A 21,932-nucleotide genomic window follows, 5' to 3' on the forward strand; every position below is an offset into this window, starting at 1 on the left:
CTAATTCCTTTTGATGTCTGTAAATTCTCTTTTTTTATTCCCATTGCTCAACAGGAAGAGAAGTATTTTCTGGTCTCTTCAGAAAAGGTCTTTGACTCCATTGGTTTTTTTTTTAATAAAGAGGTGGCAAAATTTTAAGCTTGCAATACTTCTGTTCTGCCCGGTATATTACACATCAAGAGATTCCTCAAAAAACTGAGAAGTCGGAGAGTTCCAAAAAAGAAAGCAGTTAAGGCAGTTGATGTCTACATTTGGATTTCTTTTTTATGTTACATATCAATGTCTCCGTCATAGGCTAAGGTTAGAGGCTTCTGCTGTGGAGGAGTGCTTTGATGCTCCTTTGTTTTTTTGCTGCAAGAAAAAGAACAATATTTCAGGAGACAAAATTATAAACTGCAATAAGCTCAGAAACGTCATCAAAACCCAAACTTCAACAAAAAATCAACTTCCCATGCCGGCTATTTCATTTTGCAACTAGGTGACACTGCAGCACAGTGACTACGTCCAAGAAAAACCACATGGATGTGCTTGAGTGCTGTTACAAGTGTGGTGCGGACACACAGCCTGCCGAAAATGAGCAGCCAACTGTGCTCTTCATCTGGAGAGGAAATAAAGCATATTTGTCTCCCGTGTCTTCTCACAGCTGACAAAACAAGGAACACCTTGCAGAAAAATTGAAACCTGAGCTGTCTAGGAGTGGGATCTTCTCATTTTTTCTTTGGCACAGTATCGAAGCAACAACAATTATTATTGAGAAACACACTTCCTCACCAGCCTTCAAGTGACAGAAAACCATGTAATATTATTTAAAAAATCCTCTGTATTCTCCACTGTGAAGCCACAGAGAAATGGTAGCTACCTGGCTTGGAAAATAAGGAAGCTGCAACTCCTAAGCAGCATCCAAACGCTGTTATTTAAGCTTTTAATTGAAGAGAAGGACTGAGAGAAAGAATAAGTGACTTTGGATGAAAGCGGGCAATGATGCTGTCAGGTCATGGTTGTGACTCTCCAGTTGCCTGCCCTGATCTGACAGGGTTCGGGGCAGCTTGCACCATTTAACGTTCGTAAAGCCTGGGCCAGCTCTGTGCTCCTCAGGGACAGCTGTGGGCACTGGAGGACACATGGTTGCTGGCCACTGCTCCCTTCGTATCCCCCAAGACACATCAATGGCAGCGCCTTTCGAAATATTTGAACTGGAGAGTGCAACGCTAGCTCTGTCAAACCAGCCCTACCACCCCAGCCCGGGGCGACGGCTGCTTTGGAGGAGGGCAGACATCTCCCCCACCAGTAAAGCCCACCACCAGCGACGCACTGGTGTAGACCAGAGCTTCGGTGCACCGGGTACCTTATTTCTAACAGTGGCTGGTAACAGCAGCTTTAGACATAGGACGTATTTGCACCTGATGTATTCACTGCAAAAACCTATTTAGGGATTTCCTGAGCTGGAGCGTACATCCAGAAAACCACAATTAACACCAAGAGACCCAATCTCCTGTGAACTGTTATGCCATCTTTGAATCCATTTATCTTCCTGGCATGCACAGTCCCCGGCAGCGGTAAGCTCACAAGGTAATAATGCACTGTGTGAAAAATAAAATCTTTTGTTTATTTTAAACGATCATTTCATCAGATGCCTCCTACTTCTTATATTGTGGGAAATAAAAATTCCCTAGCGCCCTCTTCTACTCCATTCATGATTTCATAGATGTCTATTGTATTCCCACGTCAAACATCATTTTCCAACTGAATGCCCCTATTCTATTTAGTCCTTCCTTGAGCGGAAGCCAGCTCCTCGATCCAATCAGCCTCCTTGCCTTTTTTTCAGTTTTACTTTATCTTTTTTTTAAAGAATACAATAAAAAGCCCTTTCTAATCCCAGCAGAAGTCTGAATAAATATAAGGGCCTATTGATAACCAAAAATAATTCTTTCCCTGCATGGCCACCATACTTCTTCACGATTACATCTGTTAACATTTACAATTTTGGAGAGTTTTAAATTACTCTAAGGTAGGGGCCAAACAAAGGCAGTTAAGTAATCCAGGCTCCTTTCCTCCCTAAAGCCTTGAGGATTAAATCTCTGCAACACAGAGAGTTGTGATATATTTTGGATTGTTTAAACAAAAGCAAACTAGCTTTTATTTAAGGACAAAATATGTGCCATACTCACCACATCAGGTAGGATGTAAAAATCAGGAAAACTATGATGAGGAACCCGCCAGCCGATACTCCGTATACCCACATCTTCAGTTTACCATCTGTTGGAAGGTGAGGAAAAGGACAGAGGGAGAAGAGGGGAGAATAAAGAACTTTACTCCAAAATACACAAATTCTTAAGGGATTAAGGAAAGAGAAAGCACACAAGCAAGATTAGCAGCATCATTGATGGGAAACACAGCAAGGACTGGCTGGGAATAATCCATAAACCCCACATTTTTGATAGAAAAAAAGATTCCTGTAAAAATCAATCATTTTAAAGACAAAATCTGAAGTTTACTAAGGAGTGCAGATTTTCCTCGATGAAAACTGAAAACGAGCTCTTCGTCTCAGTTTTCCAAAGCAGCATTATTTCATAACCTCCCCTCTGGCTGAGCTCCTGCAGTTCATTACGGGCAGCCCGGGCTCATGGTGCAGCACGAGAAATACAACCTGGCCAGGCTCCTGCCCGTGGAAAGGAGCAGGGGCATGAGATAATTGCAGTACGTTCGCTCAGGAGCCCCAGTGGCTGCGCTGGCCAAGGCAGTTCAATGGTGAGCTGAGCCAGATAGAAAGGCAGGTAACACCCCATACGTTTAGCCTAAAGAAAAGAGGACTGAGAAGGGATGGGATTGTTCTCCATAAATACTTGGGGGTCAGCTGGGGTAAACACCAGCGAACACAAGTGAGCAAGCTACTTAGAGCTGAAAAACGCTTGGGCAACAAATGGGAACAAATTGGGCTTAGAAAACAACCCAAGAATATGCTTTGTAATAGTAAGAGGGATAAAGTTGTGCAAGAGCTTTCTAGCTGGGCCACAGGAGCAGGAGACATAACCGGCTTTAAGACAAGGTAAGGCTCTTGATAGGGCTGTTTGGGTTGCAATGGGAGGGGACCCACTCTGCGGCCCTTGCCGGAACCCCTCCACGCACATGTGAGCTTGAGTGTGTTGAAACATTTCCCTCTGATAGGAAGTTATTCACACGTTATTTGGACACGTCCCTAATTACAAGCTTTGCATTAATAATAATCATAATTTTTAAAAGATCAATATTTCTGTTTCTTACTCCGTTCTGGCTGTACAGCTGCTTTTGTGGGGAGAAGCGATGGTATTTTTGCATGCAGCAGCAGTGTGAGCTGATTCACATCAACAGAGCTGTTAATACATACTGGAGGCAGGAATACAAACCTGCGCCGTGCCCACAGATGTGGTTTGACAGAGGCCACTTCACACTCAGTCATGCGAGTGGGGAGTTACTTCATGGGACAATCACTGAGCCTGTTTTACATTTTATGTTTGAATGGTGAATTTTTTCAAAGGGAAACATATTTAATCAGATCCCATTCTTTCTCTTTTTTCTTCCAGGCTTCGTGGAAAGGCTGAGTACCTCTCTCAGATTTTCTCTTCTCCTTGAAACACCTACAGCCTATCTCCCATGTGAGAAGAGCTCTGTTTGTCAGGTCTGGGTTGGGTTTTTTTTTTTTTTGGTTTTTTTTTTTTTTTTTGGCTGAAGTCTGGGTATGAAATTTGTCACCCTCTCAACTGGAGATGGCTAAGAAACATCTAGAAGTCCTCCAAGGGGACTGTCACAGCCACAAAAAGGCATCCCACCACACCTGCTACGAAGGCAGCTATGCTCTCCATCCCCAACATAAAGGCATTGGACCATGCCATTCTACAATTTAAACAATGCTATTTAAATTGCCTCTCAACTTGAAAAAAAGTTTCTGTACCTGAACTCTGGCCTCTCAGAGTCTGGTAAAGAAAGGAAAAACACAGCCTGATTCAAAATCAGTTCTGTGCAATCCTGCAGAGCATTTAAAAGAACAAAAACATCAGCCTCAATTAAAACGTAGTAAAATTTGTGTTCCAAACTGTAAACGGGAAGGGAAATCACAAAGTAACTGAAGAAAGGCACGTATACTTTTATTGACAGATATAAGTCCTTAGACGTACACAAATGTCAAGGACTATAGTACTGAAGGGCGGTAAATGCCATCCATACAGGGAGCATTCACCATAGACCTGCCATCAAGAGCATAACTGGTAGGTAACAGCAGTTTCCTGGCTCAGCTAGCAGTAATTATTGCAAACCCCCAGACTAGCAAGCCTGAAAGCCTGTTTAAGGGGAGTAATTACGTATTTTGTCAAGAAGTTAGACAAAGGGGAGTGAGTTGAAGAGCACCAGCCTTGAGCTGAGGTCTGAAGGGCACATACAGACTGAAGAGTTACCTGCAGGATGCCATGGGGTTGGTGATACACTTAGCACACATGGAGCACATTTATTCCTTTCCCATATATTGTTTCTATAACATTTCTGCCCTGAAATTAAATAACACCATGTTCTGTAAAAGCTTCTTAGTCCCTATTTCTGTCTTGTAGTCCCTGGGGGAGAGCTGGCTCACAGATATTGCACTGAGGTCAAGCCCACCAGAAGCTTTCAGGGCTGCAGCCTTGAATGCTGATTTAAAAAGAGAGGATTGCAGCATCCACCTACACCTCTCTCCCTTTTTCTAACCCCATAAAGGTACCAGCTGAAGAGATGACACCTAAGTAAGACAGCCTACAGAGGGCCACGCATGCTGACAAAAAGGCAATTAACCCCAAACCTGTGACTCAAACTGCTGGTGAACTGCGTGGGCTTCTGGATGATGGGTTTGATCGAAAACCAGCCAACTTCAAAAGGCTTTGGACCGAGTTCTATGAGCTCGGAGACTGTCAACGCAAAGGTTAACTACTGTATGCAAATCAAATATGTAAATGTAACATTCAAAGTGTGATCACATATATCAGACAGAATTATGGCTCCCTGAATCCCGTGTAACAGAACCTTTCGTTACGTGTTTTCTAAAGTCTCGTGTTCATTACAAACTAATAGGAAACAAATGCAATGGCAAGTAACAGAAGAGGGGGAAGACGGCACTGCTAGTATTTTAGAATATGGGGGGAACTAATGCACTTCAGTAAAGCTTGATGCGCCTGACACCTTTGTCTCCCATTTTAAAGGCCTATTTGCATTTTAGAAATTTATTTTGAATAAATTCATCTCGCAAAATAACAGTCCAAATGGTAATGAGCTATTACAGCTACAGCACCAGTCCTGTGGACCAGTCTGGGCACATCCAGTACACGGTTCCAACTTTGAAGCACTTTATGGTGTGGACGTCAAAGATCCGCTTGGGATGCACTGCTTGGGCACAGCAGCTTGCCTGCTTTTTGTGGGGCATTTTTTAATGTCTTAACTTCAACACCTAAAACTCTAAACTCTACACTTTCTACCTTGTTTTTTTCACATGCTTTTGAAATATGGCAAGACACAACGAATGTTTTCTTTAATGAAATCTTAAGTACTTTCTGCTCGGAATCTTCTGAAGCGCTAGTGATCAATATCTTCCTTGGTCCAAACATATTACTTCTAGAAACATCATCAGATAATAGTTCTAAGCATGCCCCCAAATCACATATACTTTTGCAAAACATTATTGCTTCATTCTGTCTTTGCTATCTCTCAACATAAGAGATTGTGATTACTTGGTACAGGCACAAAAGAATGAAAGATGGCATGCGAGTTAGAAACTGGGAGGCTGCTCTGCAGCTCCCAGCCACAATCTCTGATGTTATGATTTACAAAGCTTGTACCTTTCTTCTACAGAAATGTTGTAAAGACAATTTATTCCATTCATATTTAAGTTTTTCACCTGGATTAAAAGGTTGAATAGACCATCCTTTGAAAATGTCATGCATTTTTGAGTTGACAGGTTTATTTTTTCCAGCAATGGTCTTAACATCAGCTTTCTTATCTTCTAAACCTGGTACCTTCATGCAGTAATCCAGGAGACCATTTGATCTCATTATTTCTGTATATCCTCGCTCACAACCGCAGACTCCTCTCTAGGCGACAAAAGGGAATTCAGCATTAAACCAAACAGTATCCTCTTGCAGAACAGTGCAAATTGTAGGCAAGCTATGAAGAAACTGCCAGGTATATCCTGCATGTGCAACTTCACCACCACCAAACCAAACAAGCCAGGAAACGGTGCCTGCAAACCCGTTTCAGTTCAAAAAGCAAAAATATATTTGGGGAATTGGTTGAAAAAGAGTCAGTAATTATGGAGAAGCCCAACATACAAACATTTTCATCCCAACAGGCTTAATAACAGGCATCTGTAGCTTGATCCAAACTCCTCAATAACAATTTTCCCACTGACCCTGCTGGGAATTAGAAGAGACGAACAAGAAACAACCCCACCTCAGACCCAGACCCTCCCAATGTATTTCCACTCCGGTGTTTCACAGGGCTATCTGAAACGAAGCTTTCTTTCTTATGGCCAAATATCCACTGTCCTGGATCAGTCTAAGCAGTTTCTTCACAACGTTTCTTATTAGTCTGTGGTTTGCTAAATAGATACTCCATTTTCTGTATTTCTACTTTAAAACAGCTTTTTTAGATTCTTCTTTGCTAATTATCTTATAATTATAATTCATGTCTGAGGGTCCAATACCCTCAGTTACGAGCCAAACAGGCGATTGATTTACAAACTCTGTGATAAGAATTTAACTCTTGACATCAGTTTTGTTGCCACAACATCCCCAACTTGTTGACAGACATGATCCTGAGCTTTTTGGGACAAAAGGTGAAGTCTCAAGAGTTTTTATAGCTAATAAATTCATGCTTACCCATCATTTTTATGTTCCTGTAGGCTCTGAGCACTCTCATGACCACCCTCTCAGCCACATGCAAGTGCCCACGAGCTAGTTTCCAATGGTAATTCCTCCCACCAGATACTCAGCTGAAGCTGAGCTGTGGAAGCTATTTTCAAAATATAAATATCTAAACCCCAACTGCTCCTGGCTACTTTAAGGGTCCTTGTTTTTATACTCCGTCACAGTACTGACACAGATAAGGCATTTTGGGAAGCTCTTACTCTGGAGTTCGGTACTCCAGGAAGGGACATTTGTAACCTCTGGGCTCATGTTTGCTCAGAGGCAAAGAAGTGGCAGTGGCTCAAAGATTCAGCTGGTGTTGCAGATTTTGGGAAAAAAGGTCACTTCCAGGTTTTGTTTCAGAAGATAGTATGGGGGTGGTGGTATCACATGCTACAGCTTCCCTACGCTCACAGGGGCTTTCCGTGTCTGTGGAGGAGCAGGAAAGGACATACTCTTTCATCTACTCTCTTATAGAAGCTTACAGTCCATTTTCTATGGGACAGTACAATAGCATTCAATGAAAATTAAACCAAGAGGTTCCAAAACTCCTCCACAGAACAAAACCAAAATTGTAACACCACATAAATACTCCATCACTCGTTTGTGCCGGTTCATGGTTTCCTTTCAGACTGAAATTCCCACAACTTCCTCGAGGTGGTACCATGGACACACTAAACTATTTTCTAAGTTCTGGAATGCATTTAAGATACACAAACTAATTGAATAGATTATGTGGTGTTAATTTCTCAACCATATTCTGCAGCGAGCAATTACCTGTGTGCAGTAGGAGAACGGCTTTCTGCATGCCGGGGTGCAGTGCCGAACTTCTGCAGGTTTCGTCCGAAGAGCGCACCCTCCTGTAAAAGAAAATACTGAGTGCCTTCAAGAGTATGTTTTAAAATGTTTTTGACTTGGAACACCGGAGTGTAAGAAGTGCTTGCTTGCTTATTTTATATAGTTAAATACTAGTTGATTGAGCACATTAGCATAATATCTGTAGGCATTGCATTAATTAATTTGCTTTAACAAGGCAGGGAATTATTATCATACCCATCTTGTTAATGGAGAACAGAGATATACAGATTTAAGCAATTTGCCACAGGCCACATAAGAAGTTGGGGACAGAATCAGGAATTAGATGCAGATCTTCTGTGTCCTCATTAATGTCTTATCTACATAAGAAGACATAATCCACATAACGCCTTTGCCCATCCTCACTTGGGGAAGTCTGTGTTTCTATAGGAATAAAAACATGTTAATGAGTTCTTAACTACTTGGCAACCTTTGCACATAAAACTTTTGTTATTATCTTAACTAGTCATTATAAATAGAACTAGATAAGAACATCTGCATTTTCATTTCTACTCTCCTCATTCACCCTGTGCGTATTAAGAGAGATCCCACGGATGTGCAAGCCCTACTGCCTTTGCCAGTCTCTTGCGGAGCTTCAAAGTGCTGACCATGAATTTCCCTTTTCATCCTGCGCAGGCAGAATTTGTAGGTCACAGCAACAGCAGGAATCTCACAGTTTGAATGATTTGAGATTCCTGTGTGTTGAATAGAAGAAGTAGAGAAGCTGGGCTCTCTACCACACGTGTGATGTTCTCTTCTGTTCTCCACAGTTACAGGAAGGTTGCACTAACGGCTGTGCAAGCCAGCCCAGGAAGCCCATTTAGTACATGTACACTTATTTCTTCCTGTGACCAACCCAACAGTAGGGTTAACTCACCCAAATACTCTCCTGTAATGGCATGTGTGATGCTGACCTGACAGCAAGGCTGACGAGCTCCCATCTGTCTTTCCTACACACAAATCTGAACTGAAATTCTGGAGGAATTAGGAAAGCTTTCCAACTGCCCTCTAAGCAACTGATGCAGAAGAAGAAAAACCTGGATGGAGACTTCCATTCATAGCTGTGCATGGCAATTTTTGGATATACCTGTGACGTTTATTCCATCTGAGCGCTGACACCACACCGTGCGTACATTGTCTCGCCAAAGGCTGGTTTTCCACAGGTAGTCGTAACACTTCCCTCCTGCAATTATCAATACCAGTTAGTCTTCCCCTTGCAACAAAACCAGAATAAACTCTTGAATGGGAAGAAGCAGCATTGTGGCCACACTACCTGAGCAAGGCCGTGTTTCCATCACTTGTCCGGAGCAGCTCTCCTGGTTCTCAGGAGACTGAACGATAAATGCCCTGGATCGGGACTGGCGCCCTGTTGTCTCGAAGCTCCTGCCATTGATGCAGGTGAGCTCACAGGAGCTCCACTCTGACCACTCTGTCAGGTGGCAGTCACCTGCACATTGGAAGAATAAATCACGGGTTTTCAAAAGGAATCAGCCTTGAAGGATAAGGACAACCTAAGCATACAACAGCTGTAATAGTGAAATACCCCCAGTTTATCCCTCAGTGGTAGGCATTACTCAGATTTTCTGCTTTATGGGGAATCTCATTTTCTCAAAAAAAAAAACCCCAAACAAACCAAAAACAAAAAAAACCCCTTTTTCAGGTGATCTAGAAACAGCAGATGGAGGATTTACCTGATGTGCTGAAGTACAAAATCTTACTATGGCAGCTGACAGTACTCAGAGCTATGGAAGAATCTGTGGCTCAGACAGCTATCACAGGCAGAAATACACTGTGACTTTCCAAAGACTTTACCTGGGCAAGGCACAGAGCAAGGTAACTGCAGCACACTCTCTTTCGATGGCAGGTCACCACACAATGCATTTTCTACTGGTTTGGATGTAACAGAAACAGATGCATCATGCACCACACACGTGAGGTTGCGGACTTGCAATCCATCTCCACACTGTCCACCCTACAAAATGACAGAAAAGAACAGAGACACACATCACTGACGTTAGCAGATGACAGAAGAAATATAGTTAATTCCACCTAAAAAGACTTCAAAGATACAAATTTGGTCTTAGGACTGCAATCGTATCCCTAGTTATGGGCAGACAGATGGAGATCTCCTCTGTACACATCTCTACAGAAGCTCAGAGGTAGGGGCAGAGCCACACAGAAAAGTGTGTCTTAACCAAAGCAGGAGAAGTGGTGGGTACCATAAAAGATGAATACTGTCTTTGGGGTCAGCCCTTCATGCCTTTAACTAGAGCTAGTGAATTTACTGATTCTTAAAAAATGCCCGGTTACATGAACACAGAAATTTTTGGCTTCTCTAAAGAGGCCAAGAGCAGAGCCTGCATAAGGAATGGATATTTCCACGGACCTCCTTTGATGATACAGCCCAATAGGAGCAATTACATGGTTTAAACCCTGCAACAGCAAAAATCCTCCAGCATGCTTAATTAGACTGCCAGGATTACTGTGCGCTAGGCTGTTTGTGTAATTTCTTAAAGAGAGCTATTGGTTCTGCAGTGGACAGAGATCACCGACTCGTGTCACATACTCTACCAAACCATCACCCAAAGTCAGGCACCGCCTGTTAGCACTGAACCCCATTTGAACAAGCAATAGGAGGCTCCATGCCAGCCACTTCACGCCCGTCAGCCCAGTTCTGAAATATTTAGTCATACACCAAACTACTTGCTGAAGAAGACTTCCTTTACTGGAAAATCAATATTGTTTCGCTAAAGCGGTGATCAAGGGCTGAGGACATTGTAAAAGCTGAAGCACTGAGGCTATTTCTAGAGGCTGGAATTGTTTCATTCTTATCTGAAAAACAGAGCTGCAATGATGTTTGAGGTGCACACCTCAACCCTGCGTGATGCTTTATGAACGTGCGCCTGAAGCCTTGTGGAAATGGCACTTTACAAAATTCAGTAAATAAAACTCAGGATGAAGGATGAAACATTGCTTTTATATAACCAAGGGAAGTGCTTCTTTGGATCACTTGGCAGTGGATTCTTTTAAAATAATGCACTTCATCTGCAGAACAGAATGGCTCCTACCAAGTGCATTCATTCAGCAGTGGGTTTGCTAGCAGGAACGGCTCTCCTGCATACACCTGGCAGCTTTTTCATTCTCTCCATCCCTTCTGCTGCAGACCCACAATGAAATGGAAATAAGAGCACAACTAGCTGGATTTAGACCAGTTGCTAATCAAAAGCATCTTAGAGAAGCATAGTGTAGATTTACTATATGCAGCCAGATTTCAAGTTTTTAACACCGTGTTTCACTTTAGTCAGTATGTAACTTACTGTTCTAAATTACTCTTTCACCACCAAAACCTCTATTGCGGTCTGAGATTAATGGTGTGTGAATAACTCATGCAGCTGTCAGTTGGGTTAGAGCTCTTAGAAATGGCTGGTGGAAACAGAAGACGACGTGGAGAAAATTCTGGGGGAAATGGGCACTAATCAAACTGCAGCATATTTTTCCAGCTCAAAGTGGCTCAGGGAATGCCTAAAGATTACTGGAAAGGATGAAAAAAATTTTTAAACAGATATTCTTGTATAAACAATATATAGGTATTTATATGCATATGAATATTTAAATAGTTACATGAATACCAAGATATAAATAGTAGGGGTGGGGAAAAATTTTTTTTGGTACAGCAGTCTCCACTATAAATGTCCACATACAACATTCTTCATTCTTCTGCCATGCAATATTGGAAATACATTCATGTTTTCCAATGTGTAGAATAAAAAATAAATAGAAACCATGGACTCTCAAACAATTCCAAAGATAAAGGTTCGCTTTTTAACAGTGGCTTCCATTCGCTCGCTTTCTTTCAAGACCAGCAGTGTGTTTTTACAATCAATTGAACACACTTGAAAGATAAAAGGTCATCTTGTCATTTATAGAGGGAGATGTTTTTTGGTATATTTGGCAAGGTCATAAGCAATGCAGGAGCACCGCATTGAATTCCTTATAGTCTTAAACATTATTCATGTCCCGAAAATTATACATTTGAAGATCTAATTAATAGGTGTGGAATCAGTGGAAGTTTGCTGCAGTAATGGCACACTGAGGATGCGGGGAGTAGCTGCTAATCAGAAGAGAACTGCCAAGGAGATGATCACATATTCAAAACTCGGGGGATCAAATTTGTGTTGTAAATGCTCTTCCTTGGAAGATGTGATCACCTGAGGTTTGCCTAGAACCACTATTTGCCTCTTGAGTGATGAGCTCCTGGCAGGAAATACGTGTCAATTCGACTTCCAGAGGGGATCCTCCGTATTTGGCTGCAAAAATTTCTACACTGACCCTATGGAGGATGCAGAACCCACCCTGGATCCCCTAAATACAGCCTCCAGGAGCGCCTGCACAGAGTCTCCGCCTCTCACCCCCCTCGCCCCAACTGACCACCAGTAAAATAAGGAGAAGGTTTACACCAGGACTGTGTTTTGGCAGCCTCTCTCACGTCACCCTCTGATACTTTCAACATATAACACACTAATAAGACAAGAGATAACAGTCCTAATGAGATGGATGCTTTGCCCAGAGGTGCCTTTAAGAAAAGTTTCTCCCTTTCAGCTTTTACTGGGGTTCATGTGTGTTCACAATTATTTTAGGTAAAGAGTTGATTGGGCAGTGCTTTCACAGGTTGATGATCATTTAATCAGGTCAAAGTTTTCTCTAATGAGGAAGCGTTGCACGATCACATTTAAGGGATTACTTTTAAAACACATTAGAAAGGAAGGGTTCTTAGTCTTCTTATGAATGTTAGGCAGCTAGTGCTTGATAATGTCTAGCTACTTCACTTACACTCCTTTAATGGAAAAATTATGAACAGTGTCAGCCACTGCTAATTTTTTTTTTTTTTAAGCTAATCAGAGTAAACCACTTCAACTCCAGTAGGAAAATGATTAATGCAATGTAACCCTTTAAGATTAGGCGTATTGACCATTTCCCAAGTTCTGCATCCCTCTGAATGCAGCAAAAATGCCCCACACCTGCTGGAGGTGTGCCTGTGACATGTGTAATTACCTGGAGAGCAATGCACAGATTTCCATACTGCGAAAATCAGCAATACAGAACACTTAGCAGGCTCTATTCTTAAACATGCAGACACCTCTAATTATTCACATGGAGTCAATTTAGCATAAAATAGTCCTTCTACAATTAAGAAATGTAGTCTCAGTTATCTCATAATACAAGGAAAAAATATTTTAGCCTTATAATTAATGGTCCCGTTTATGTTATTACAGGAAGACACTTTCACAATATGCATTTTGGTCTTACCATAGGATGCATTGACCTTATTTTACAAAGCATCCTTGAAAACAGGACTTCCAAAAGCTTTCTATAGAAAGTAAGCTTAAACTTCTTTTCCAGTAAAGCACAGGAATAAATCACCCTGTATTTATGAACTACATTTAATTCCTAAGCACCTCATTAAAGAGAAGTGAACATGAATAAAATGGTTCCTCTCCAAAACAAAGCAAAGGGTAGAGAAACTACATCGCAGTAATGTAAGGAGAGAAGCAGGCTCTATCTCACTGAATGTGCAGGATGATATCTGGGTTAGAGAAGGCTGTGATTACTTGCTCTGAGCTGAAATTTAGCTGGGTTCTGGATGTGCACACTTTTAATCTGTATGATGTGTTATTTATCCGGAGTGTGCCAGGGCATTAATTCACCTTCCCTACTAATTCTTTTATCAGGTGTGTTAGCTCCTACGGTTGAAGGTCTCTTCCATAATGTTTACCAGAATTTGCTTATGTTAGCTGGACAAAACATCAGCTGATGTTATAATTTCGTTATGTTATACATAAATAAATACTGAGTGCAGTACATACAAGGACCATATTCACATCCCTAGCTGCAATGAGTTGTTGTTCATTATATAAAATATAAATATATTTCTGTTTCTCTGGTCTTGGACTGTCCAAAGACTGTCACACTCCAGATTTCATTTGTAAAAACCTGGGACAATTCTGGGTATCTATTCTGCCACCTGCAGTATTCACTACAGGTCTATCTACTGCATCTAGAAACCGAGTCGGTGTTCAAAGCATTTGCAGCATGGTAGAGGGCAGAGCAGAAAACACGAGGGACGAGCATTATTGGCTTCAATCCCCTACATGGTACAATGTGGAGAAGCAGCCACAGATCCACGCAGAGGTCTTGTCCCCTGGGACCAGACAGGGCACTTTTCCACCCCAACCACACTTCTCCCACCTGCACCTCCGCAAAGCCGGCTTTAAGCAGCACGAGTGGACTTCACTCCGTCTGAGAAACCTCAATGTGAAAGGTTCACCTCTGCTTAAACTACGTTATCAACTAATATATTTTAATATTGGAAACATGATCTAACAGATAAGGAGAGAAAAAAAAGTATGGGGGGCGGGGGGAATCAATTGAAGCCTGATGCAAGTCACTGGCAGTGAGAAAATGACAGCAATACAGAGGTGCCGACCATACGTATGGCACATCACAACTGAATCCAGCCATTTTTAGATCATTAAAAAGATAGATGGGCTAAGGAGAAAGTAGAAACCAGCACTTCATACAATAACTCACACTGTTGTACCAGAGACCTTGTGGGGAAAGACCTGCTATACAGTACTTAAAAAAAAAAAAAAGGAAAAAAAAAGATAAAAAAGATTACGTTCTCTTGAAATCTAGTGTATCTATTTTCTTGTTAGAGTTATTTTATATAATTAAATTATAGGTCACCATGACTATGCTCACTCAAGCACATTTACTCTGTAAATCTTCTTTAATACCTCTACAAGCTCGCGGTACTTGAACCCATATTGTTATAAATCGCTGCTGATGGCTGGAAGATGAGGTGCAGAGGTTTACGGCTCCTGAACTTCCCCTGCTTTCCTACGGATCTTACCAGCACCTTCAATGGCCACAGAGACACCTCTGACCCGCAAACGGTGGCCTCAATCAATTCTGCCACGTCACGATGATTTCTGTCGTCGACCCCAGCTGCGGGGAACCCGAGGAGCCCTCGGGGAGCGCTGGCGAAAGCCCTACCTGGACTCTGCAGGGAGACCACGGGCCCAGGAGCCAGCTGTAGCAGGGCTTCACCGGGCAGCTCCTGTGCTGGGTGAGCTGCTCCGGGCAGGGTCTGCCCTCGCCCGCTGCCCGCAGGACCACCGAGCGCCCACGCACCATCTGGCCTAGGCGAGGGGAGAAGACAGGACACGGTGAAGGAGACCCGGAGGAAGAAAGGAAGGCAGACTTTGTGATTTATCAGCATTCCTTGTTCGTTTGCCACCGCTAAAATCTGTTAACAAAGCAATTAATTGGGAAGACTATTTGGATAATACGGATGCAACTGCTAAGTCTAAGTGATGCAGTCACTGATATTTTCAAACACAGTTTTTAAACACAGTTTTGCATGTTTTCCAGATACGTTATTTGTTTATGCAACACTTTTAAATACTTAACTAAATCCTGATTATTAAATATGACAAGAAAATAATTCCTGTGGCAGCACCATTTCTAAGGTTACACATTCAATATGTTTCCAGAGATTTTTAACAAATGAAATTTTCTTTTTATGACCAATTATGTGCATCTAATTTGAAAACCGCAAACACTCTAGTGGCTATTACCGTCCATAACCACTTCTGCCATTTCCATTAAAATCCTATTTATTATTGGTGAAAACTTCTTCAGCTTCTGAATGGAAAAAGCAATTATGTTACTACTTTTGAAATAACAAAACTGAATATATTCATTAAAGTTACAGCAATTCCATTTCCGTCTCCTTTGCTGTCCATTTACTTCCAGGAATGTTTTCACTCAAAATGTTTCAATTAGAATCTTGGCTCCAATTAAAAAGAAAAGGGGGGGGGGGGGGGCGCGGAAAAAAGCCCTTATGCAACAGGATGCAGAAGATGGTGCTGGGGATAAAATTTCTGCCTTGACTTTCAATAGGCATGGATTTGAGAGGCAGCTAAAAAAATAAAAGGTCTGGGTAATAAGGGCACACACCTACAAGAAGACAGATGCGAGCCGTAATTGCTAACTCACTGAAAAGGAAAGAGATAATGTGTTGTGGTGGAGCACTCCCATTTGTATCACAGTCGTTCAGCTGCAGTCGTGAGTAGAGGGGAGTCCGGGGGGGAAGCAAACACCCCTGCAAAGTGGGGAGGCTGCGAGGAGGACTGAGCCTTCTCCCAGCTATTTATGCACGCACTTTTTAATTAACGGTACCGCAGCTGGGTTTAAGGTACATCTCTAATAACTGTCATTGGGACTGCCTATGGAGCAGGGTTTCCATACATTTACATTTCCAAACATTTTAGCAAATAAAAATTAAAAGCAGACACACCTGAGAAAGCTACTGACAGACACCTTAGCAAGCTCTCTTACCTTTACAATGCTATTCCCTTGCTCTGACCCATTGAATTCCATTTTTAAACCCATTTAAACCAATTTTAAGACTTCTTCCTTTTCCAGTTCTAATCCCCTGGACCTGAGGAGTTTGTAACAGAAGTGATGATAAAAGCTCTTATCCACATCACTGAGCATTCAGCCATCACGGAATCAGATACATTAGGAGGTGGAAAAAAATCCTACCAGCTGAGAGGAAAGGAAAGGTGAGAAACTCCTGCGGTTCACAGGGGGTCAGAGCAAGGGAAGAGAAACCCCCCAGCCCGCTGCTGGCAAACCCCACGGCAGCCCTCCCCTGCCCAACAGGCCAAAATTAGCTGTTTCTTCCTCTCCAGCAATGGACCAAATTTGCCACATTCTTCTTAATTCTGAAGGCTGAGGGCTGGTAAGCAATGGGCAAGGCTCTTTGGGAGGCCGTGGGAAGCCCGTGGCTGTGGGCTTTTCAGGATGCCCTGGGGCAGGCGGCTCACCCGGGCCAGGGAGCTCTGCGGCCCCGCCAGGCACGAGGCTCCCGAAACAGCAGCTGCGGAAAAGGAGATCTCCTAAGCTTAACAGATCCGATTTCATTAGGAGGGACCTGAAAGCCTGAAGCATTCATCAAGCTATTTTAATTAAAGAAATAATTTCCTTCTGTACACTGTTTAACATCTTTTACCAAAATGTTAATGGGAAGACCATTGAACAGAAATCACTATTTTCCTTTTAAAAGGAATTAACAACCATTCTGTATTTATTTACATTTTATTTTCCTACAGTTGGTTATCCAAACCATTTAAACTTACTACATTCACAGTGGTCAGCTGGTGCTTGACTCATTTAGTCTATCACTTTCTTTTTATACCGTGAATAAACCATTGAAGAAAGAAATTCTGTTGAAATCTTTCTTTGCACAATCACTGCAGTGAGTTTCTTAAAGGTCTGATTTCTTTTTTTTTTTTCACTTCATAATCATTATCTAGGTGCCCGGTTACCACTCAAGTAGCAGAAAAACTCTCCATCTTTACTTTTTAAATACCTTATCTTTTGCTGCCTATGGAGAACAGAATCTCACTGCATCTGAAATTATTTTTCTTCCAATACAAACTTGGGAAGAGTCAAAGCAATACTAGCCGTTTCTTTAATTTCCCAATGAATTTTTCTTTAATCTCCCCGTGAATTGGCAACATCTCTGTTTCCTCTGCTCTGCAGTGTTAAATGATACAAAAATTAAGACAGAAAGTGTGGTGAAAATTGAAAATAAGCATTTCTTTGTATCTTCAAATTTGTCATTAGTTTTGAAAGGAGGAAAAAAAGAGGCTAGTCTTCTTAATGCTGGTCACTTAAAATCCTGCTTTGCATCAGCGGCTGAAATGTCATCTCAGAAACATGGGATCATATTTTCAAATCAGAAGAATAAGATTTTTTTTTCCCCCCCAAAAAATCTTGCCGTTCCTTGCATTTTATCCCCACAAAGTGATGCATCGCAGCTGAAACCAAGATGATTAAAATTCCTGCTAGAGTTCACCCCAGTCAAAATTACTGATGTGTTGGTATCTGTTTGATGAACGTGAGCAGAGCATGTAAAACACAACCTTACCAAGCAACCGCAAGACCAAAGCAGGGATCAAGTTGCTTAAATACAACCCTGGAGGTCAGGTTAGGTCCAGTCAAAAGAAAAGGGGACTGGTGATAAATGGGGCTTTTCAGCTACTTCCCACTGCCAGTCCCACCAGCGGGCACTGGGGTATCCACAGCTCTGGGATAGGTTTTGGTGGTCGCTCTCCCAGCAATGCCTCCCAGCACCATCAACCGGAGCTTAATGAGTTTGAGTAGCGAGCGAGAAAAAGTCACGAAAGTTTCTTCTTCAGAAGGCAAAACCAAAAATGTTTTCCCAAATTGGTGATGAATCAGTGAAAAATGTAACCACCAAATCTTTCAGTCATGCACATCCTCATCCCCCTCATTTCTGTCCCACAGGTCAGTCTGGTGTTGGGGTACACGTCTCTGCAACCTGCTACAGTCTCTTCTGGGCTCCGAGGACTGAGCAAGGCACGGCAGCGTGTTCAACCCTGGGTAACTCAGGTAAGTCCCACAATTCACCTGATGAAGTCAGCTTTGTAAGTGGCAAAGCATGGGTTTAGGTGTTCCTATACTATTTAGCACTCCTGTTAGACAACTTGGGAGAAATCATACAGGATTGGAAAACGTTTATGTAGAAAAATTCAGCATCCTCACGTATTCATTTGCTTTAACAAAGGAAATACAATTTGCCTGGGATTATCCGTACCAAACATCTTTCCAGTAACTTTGATTCAGGCCGTGGGAGCATCATCCATTAAGGCAGTACTATACATCTTTTCATAGCAGTACAGCAACTGATATGAGGAACCCTAATATATAACCCGATGTCAGCCTAAAGCCCTAGCCAGCATCCTGAACAGATGCTGCCCAGAACTACAGCTGCAACAGGCAAGTATCAGTTACACATCTCCGTAGGCTCAGCACAGGCAGGAAAGAGAGATCTACTTTACTCATCATCATTTATAAAAATCAATATATTCGCCTTTGGCTGCTGTGTACCCGAACCATATTAGCTGTCAGTGCCACATACACAGCAGCATCACTTCATGTTTAAACGCATTGTTCCATAAAATAAAACCTGAGCAGGAGAAAGGTACCATCCATTAAAATATATCACAGCAAACCATTACTGGAAGAGATGGACAGAACAAAAATGTTAGCAACAATGCTTGAGTTAAGAAACACATGAAAACGTAAATCCAGCAACACTAAATTTTGCTCTGAATGATATTTAAATTATGTTTCTCTTTGAAGTTGTTTATGGTACTTCAGCAGGCCCTTCACACGCTCTCCAAGAAAAGCCAGAGAAGCAGAATATTGTGAGCAGAGCCAGTAACGGTGCATACAACTGATTTGCTGTGAACTGTGCCTCTAAGTCCTACATTTTAGCTTTATCAAATAGTGGGCAATTACATATTTGGCAAAGTGAAGCTGAATCAGTGTTTCCTACAGACAATTCCCACAGCTCGTTTATTGTCATCCGTTGGTTTTCTGTGTCTAATTTGAGGCTTCATCCTACTCTCACAAATGCCTGTGAGAAACTCATGATGATTTCAAAGGTTTTGCAGTCTATGAACCTTCAGGTAGAAAACGCTCACTGTATTCATCTGTAAAGTACCACCTGTAGATGAGCACATAATTAATGTCTTCTCTGTTAATACCGTCATCAAGCAGTATTTATAACCAACTGGAACTCAGTGAAGAAGCTGAAATGACGGTGTTTCTGCTGTTGGAAGCACACAAAGGACACAGCTGCAGGACTGGTGCCAAGGTCCCTCCATCACGGATGTTTGATATCAGCGTAGCTCCATGCTTGATGATCGCTGCAGCAAAACTCAGACCAGGACTGGGGCTGCAGTAAAATAAACCATGTGCTCTGCATAACTTGGGTACAAAGTACTTTTTTCATGGACGCTCCTGCTTTGGGATGAGATTCAGAAGACTCTTGGGTTCCTGCAAAGCTGTTCAAATGATAGAGGAGGACTGAGCAAAACTTGGCTTCCTTATAATACAATTTTTAAGACTTTCCCAGCTGCTTAGCTGCCGTAGGTTCACAAAACAGTATCTCCAGCTTTTAAATTGTACACGTCTATGTCCTGAACTGTATGAGCCAGCTCTCCGGCTAGCAGCATAACAGAGTTATGATCTTTGAGGACCAGAAGATGACCCATAGACTGAGCTGAGCTTGGGCTTGATTGTGTGGTTCAAGTAGCCTTAGTGAGGTTTGGGACCTACAGCGGGACACTCCCAGGAAGAGCTGAGGTCTGCTTCAGCAGGGCACGGATGTTTCCAGTTTTCTTCTGCAGAAGCCCAGCTCTGACTGAGGACATGAAGTAACTGGTTGCTCCTTACATGCATTGGGAACCATCAGCTCTTTAACCAGTCTTTAGGATTTACATAAGCATTTCAGGATCAGGAGCAAAATACAAGACATACCTTTACTCGAGCACATCCCTTTGCAGACTATGCAGTGTAAGAGCTCAGGACAAAAAAACCTTCAGGCATTATATAGGATGAGCTGCTCCTTTAGCACGCTAAAAGCCATAAAGAAGTTACAACTTGCTTTTGCACACGTAGCTCTGTTTATTTTAGTAAGTGATTGAACACTCAAAAAAATAATTTAAGCCCGTTCAGCAACATCAGCATTAACACTCCAAAATGGATTTTGAAGAAAAAATAAAATTTGGAATTAATAGTATTCCTAGTGTGTTGTTGTTAAAACACTGTCTATGAATTATTCATTTCTGTTAAGAAAGCACTACTTTACAAAAGGGCTAAAAGTTCAGCAAAGAAAGAACACCACTAATCCAAATATTAAGCTTTTTCTGTAACATGCTTTGATCTCCGAAATCCATCTGTAGGAATCACTTTATGGAAGTTAAGAGCTTTTTTCTTTTTGACCTTAAGTGAATTTGATTCAAATATATATTATGGCTCTTGAATCTTAAAGACCATTAGCTGTATATCCAATGCACATCAGAAGCCTGGGAAATAATGTCATGAGCTTACTTTGAATAAAAGCTTTCCTCATGTCAATACTCAAAGGGGTTTTTAAATCATATAAAGTTAAAAAAAAGGTCCTAAACCTTTCACTTTTTGTATGCTGGTGAGCATTACTGGCTATAGAAAACCTCGCTGAAGTTACTGGAGTCATACAAGTATTAAGGGACCTGTGGATATAAGATGGAGACAGGCATATGCTAAATGATGAAAAATAGCCTTAGTGGTTTTTCTTCAATGGGATGTAATTATGTTACTAAAAGCAACTTCACCAGAGGATTTGTATTTAGCTATTTATCCATTTCTTAAGGATCCTGTAACTCTCCCCAGGTCTTTGCTAGCTCTATGTACTCCTCCTGTCTCTGGGGTTAATGTTTCCTATGACTGAATTCTGTGAGTTTGAATTAATTAATAAAATAATCCCCCAGGCACCTGTCCACTTGGTTTCCTAAATTGCTTTTTTCACTTTCGAGTACTTTGAAAGTAGCCTGCTTTGTTCAAAATATCCAACACCTCAGGACCTCGAGAGCATCCAAAAATCACCTCCAAAGGGTGTGGTGCGGCTCGGGGCAATCCCCGTGCTCTGTACCCCTATTTGGGGGCTGTGTAAGCCCTTCTGGGACCGGGGGTCGTGTCCGCACTGCATTGCTGAGGCACAGGGGGGCAAGGGGGCAGGGGGGCACTCACCGCCGGCACCACACGTGTGGGAGCACTGCGACCAGGCTGACCACGCCGAGAGCCGGCAGTCCACCGCGCACCCCACCGCGCACCGACTGCTCGTCTGCACGGGCTTCTCCAGGCGAAGCTGTGAGATGACAAGGAGACACAGGCGTCAGCCTCCCCAGGCCCCCCGGCCACCTCCTGCCACGGCTGGGCACCAAGTCAGGAAACCGAAAATGGGCAGCGACTCCAGTGGGATGCCAATGTTGTTGCTGACAGGGAGTTTTCCCGAGGGTGCAGTTGTGAAAGCAGTTCCAGTGTTGAAGCATTTCATGTCTACGAGTCCTTCAGTGTTTGGGTCTAGGAGTCCTTCAGTATTTGGGTCTTACTCTGAAAGGACAATCCCAAACTTCTGGTAGGGCACAATCTCGCTGGTGGCCAGCTTTGTTGGAGCCATGGTGCAAGGTCTATAGCTGTGCCCCATCTGTGCTACTCCAACCCCAAAACCTCCCGTTTGAGTCAAGCAGTGATACCACC

The 21,932-nt window shown here is 42.4% G+C and overlaps 1 protein-coding gene across 1 annotated transcript in view; it reads right to left on the reverse strand.

The window, feature by feature from the left end:
• Positions 1-269: 269 nt before the first annotated feature.
• The window catches only part of THSD7B (thrombospondin type 1 domain containing 7B), a 273,031-nt gene continuing 251,368 nt past the window's right edge, over positions 270-21,932 (reverse strand). Inside the window, exons 19-27 of the mRNA XM_075710897.1 lie at positions 21,423-21,540; positions 14,808-14,953; positions 9,567-9,726; positions 9,028-9,201; positions 8,842-8,937; positions 7,677-7,759; positions 5,894-6,086; positions 2,169-2,256; positions 270-351 (exon numbers count right to left, since the gene is read on the reverse strand). Of these exons, the coding sequence (XP_075567012.1) occupies positions 270-351; positions 2,169-2,256; positions 5,894-6,086; positions 7,677-7,759; positions 8,842-8,937; positions 9,028-9,201; positions 9,567-9,726; positions 14,808-14,953; positions 21,423-21,540 (1,140 nt within the window). The remainder of the gene's footprint in view (positions 352-2,168; positions 2,257-5,893; positions 6,087-7,676; positions 7,760-8,841; positions 8,938-9,027; positions 9,202-9,566; positions 9,727-14,807; positions 14,954-21,422; positions 21,541-21,932) is intronic.

The sequence above is a fragment of the Pelecanus crispus genome, chromosome 5 (assembly GCF_030463565.1).
Source record: "Pelecanus crispus isolate bPelCri1 chromosome 5, bPelCri1.pri, whole genome shotgun sequence".
Lineage (NCBI taxonomy): Eukaryota > Metazoa > Chordata > Aves > Pelecaniformes > Pelecanidae > Pelecanus > Pelecanus crispus.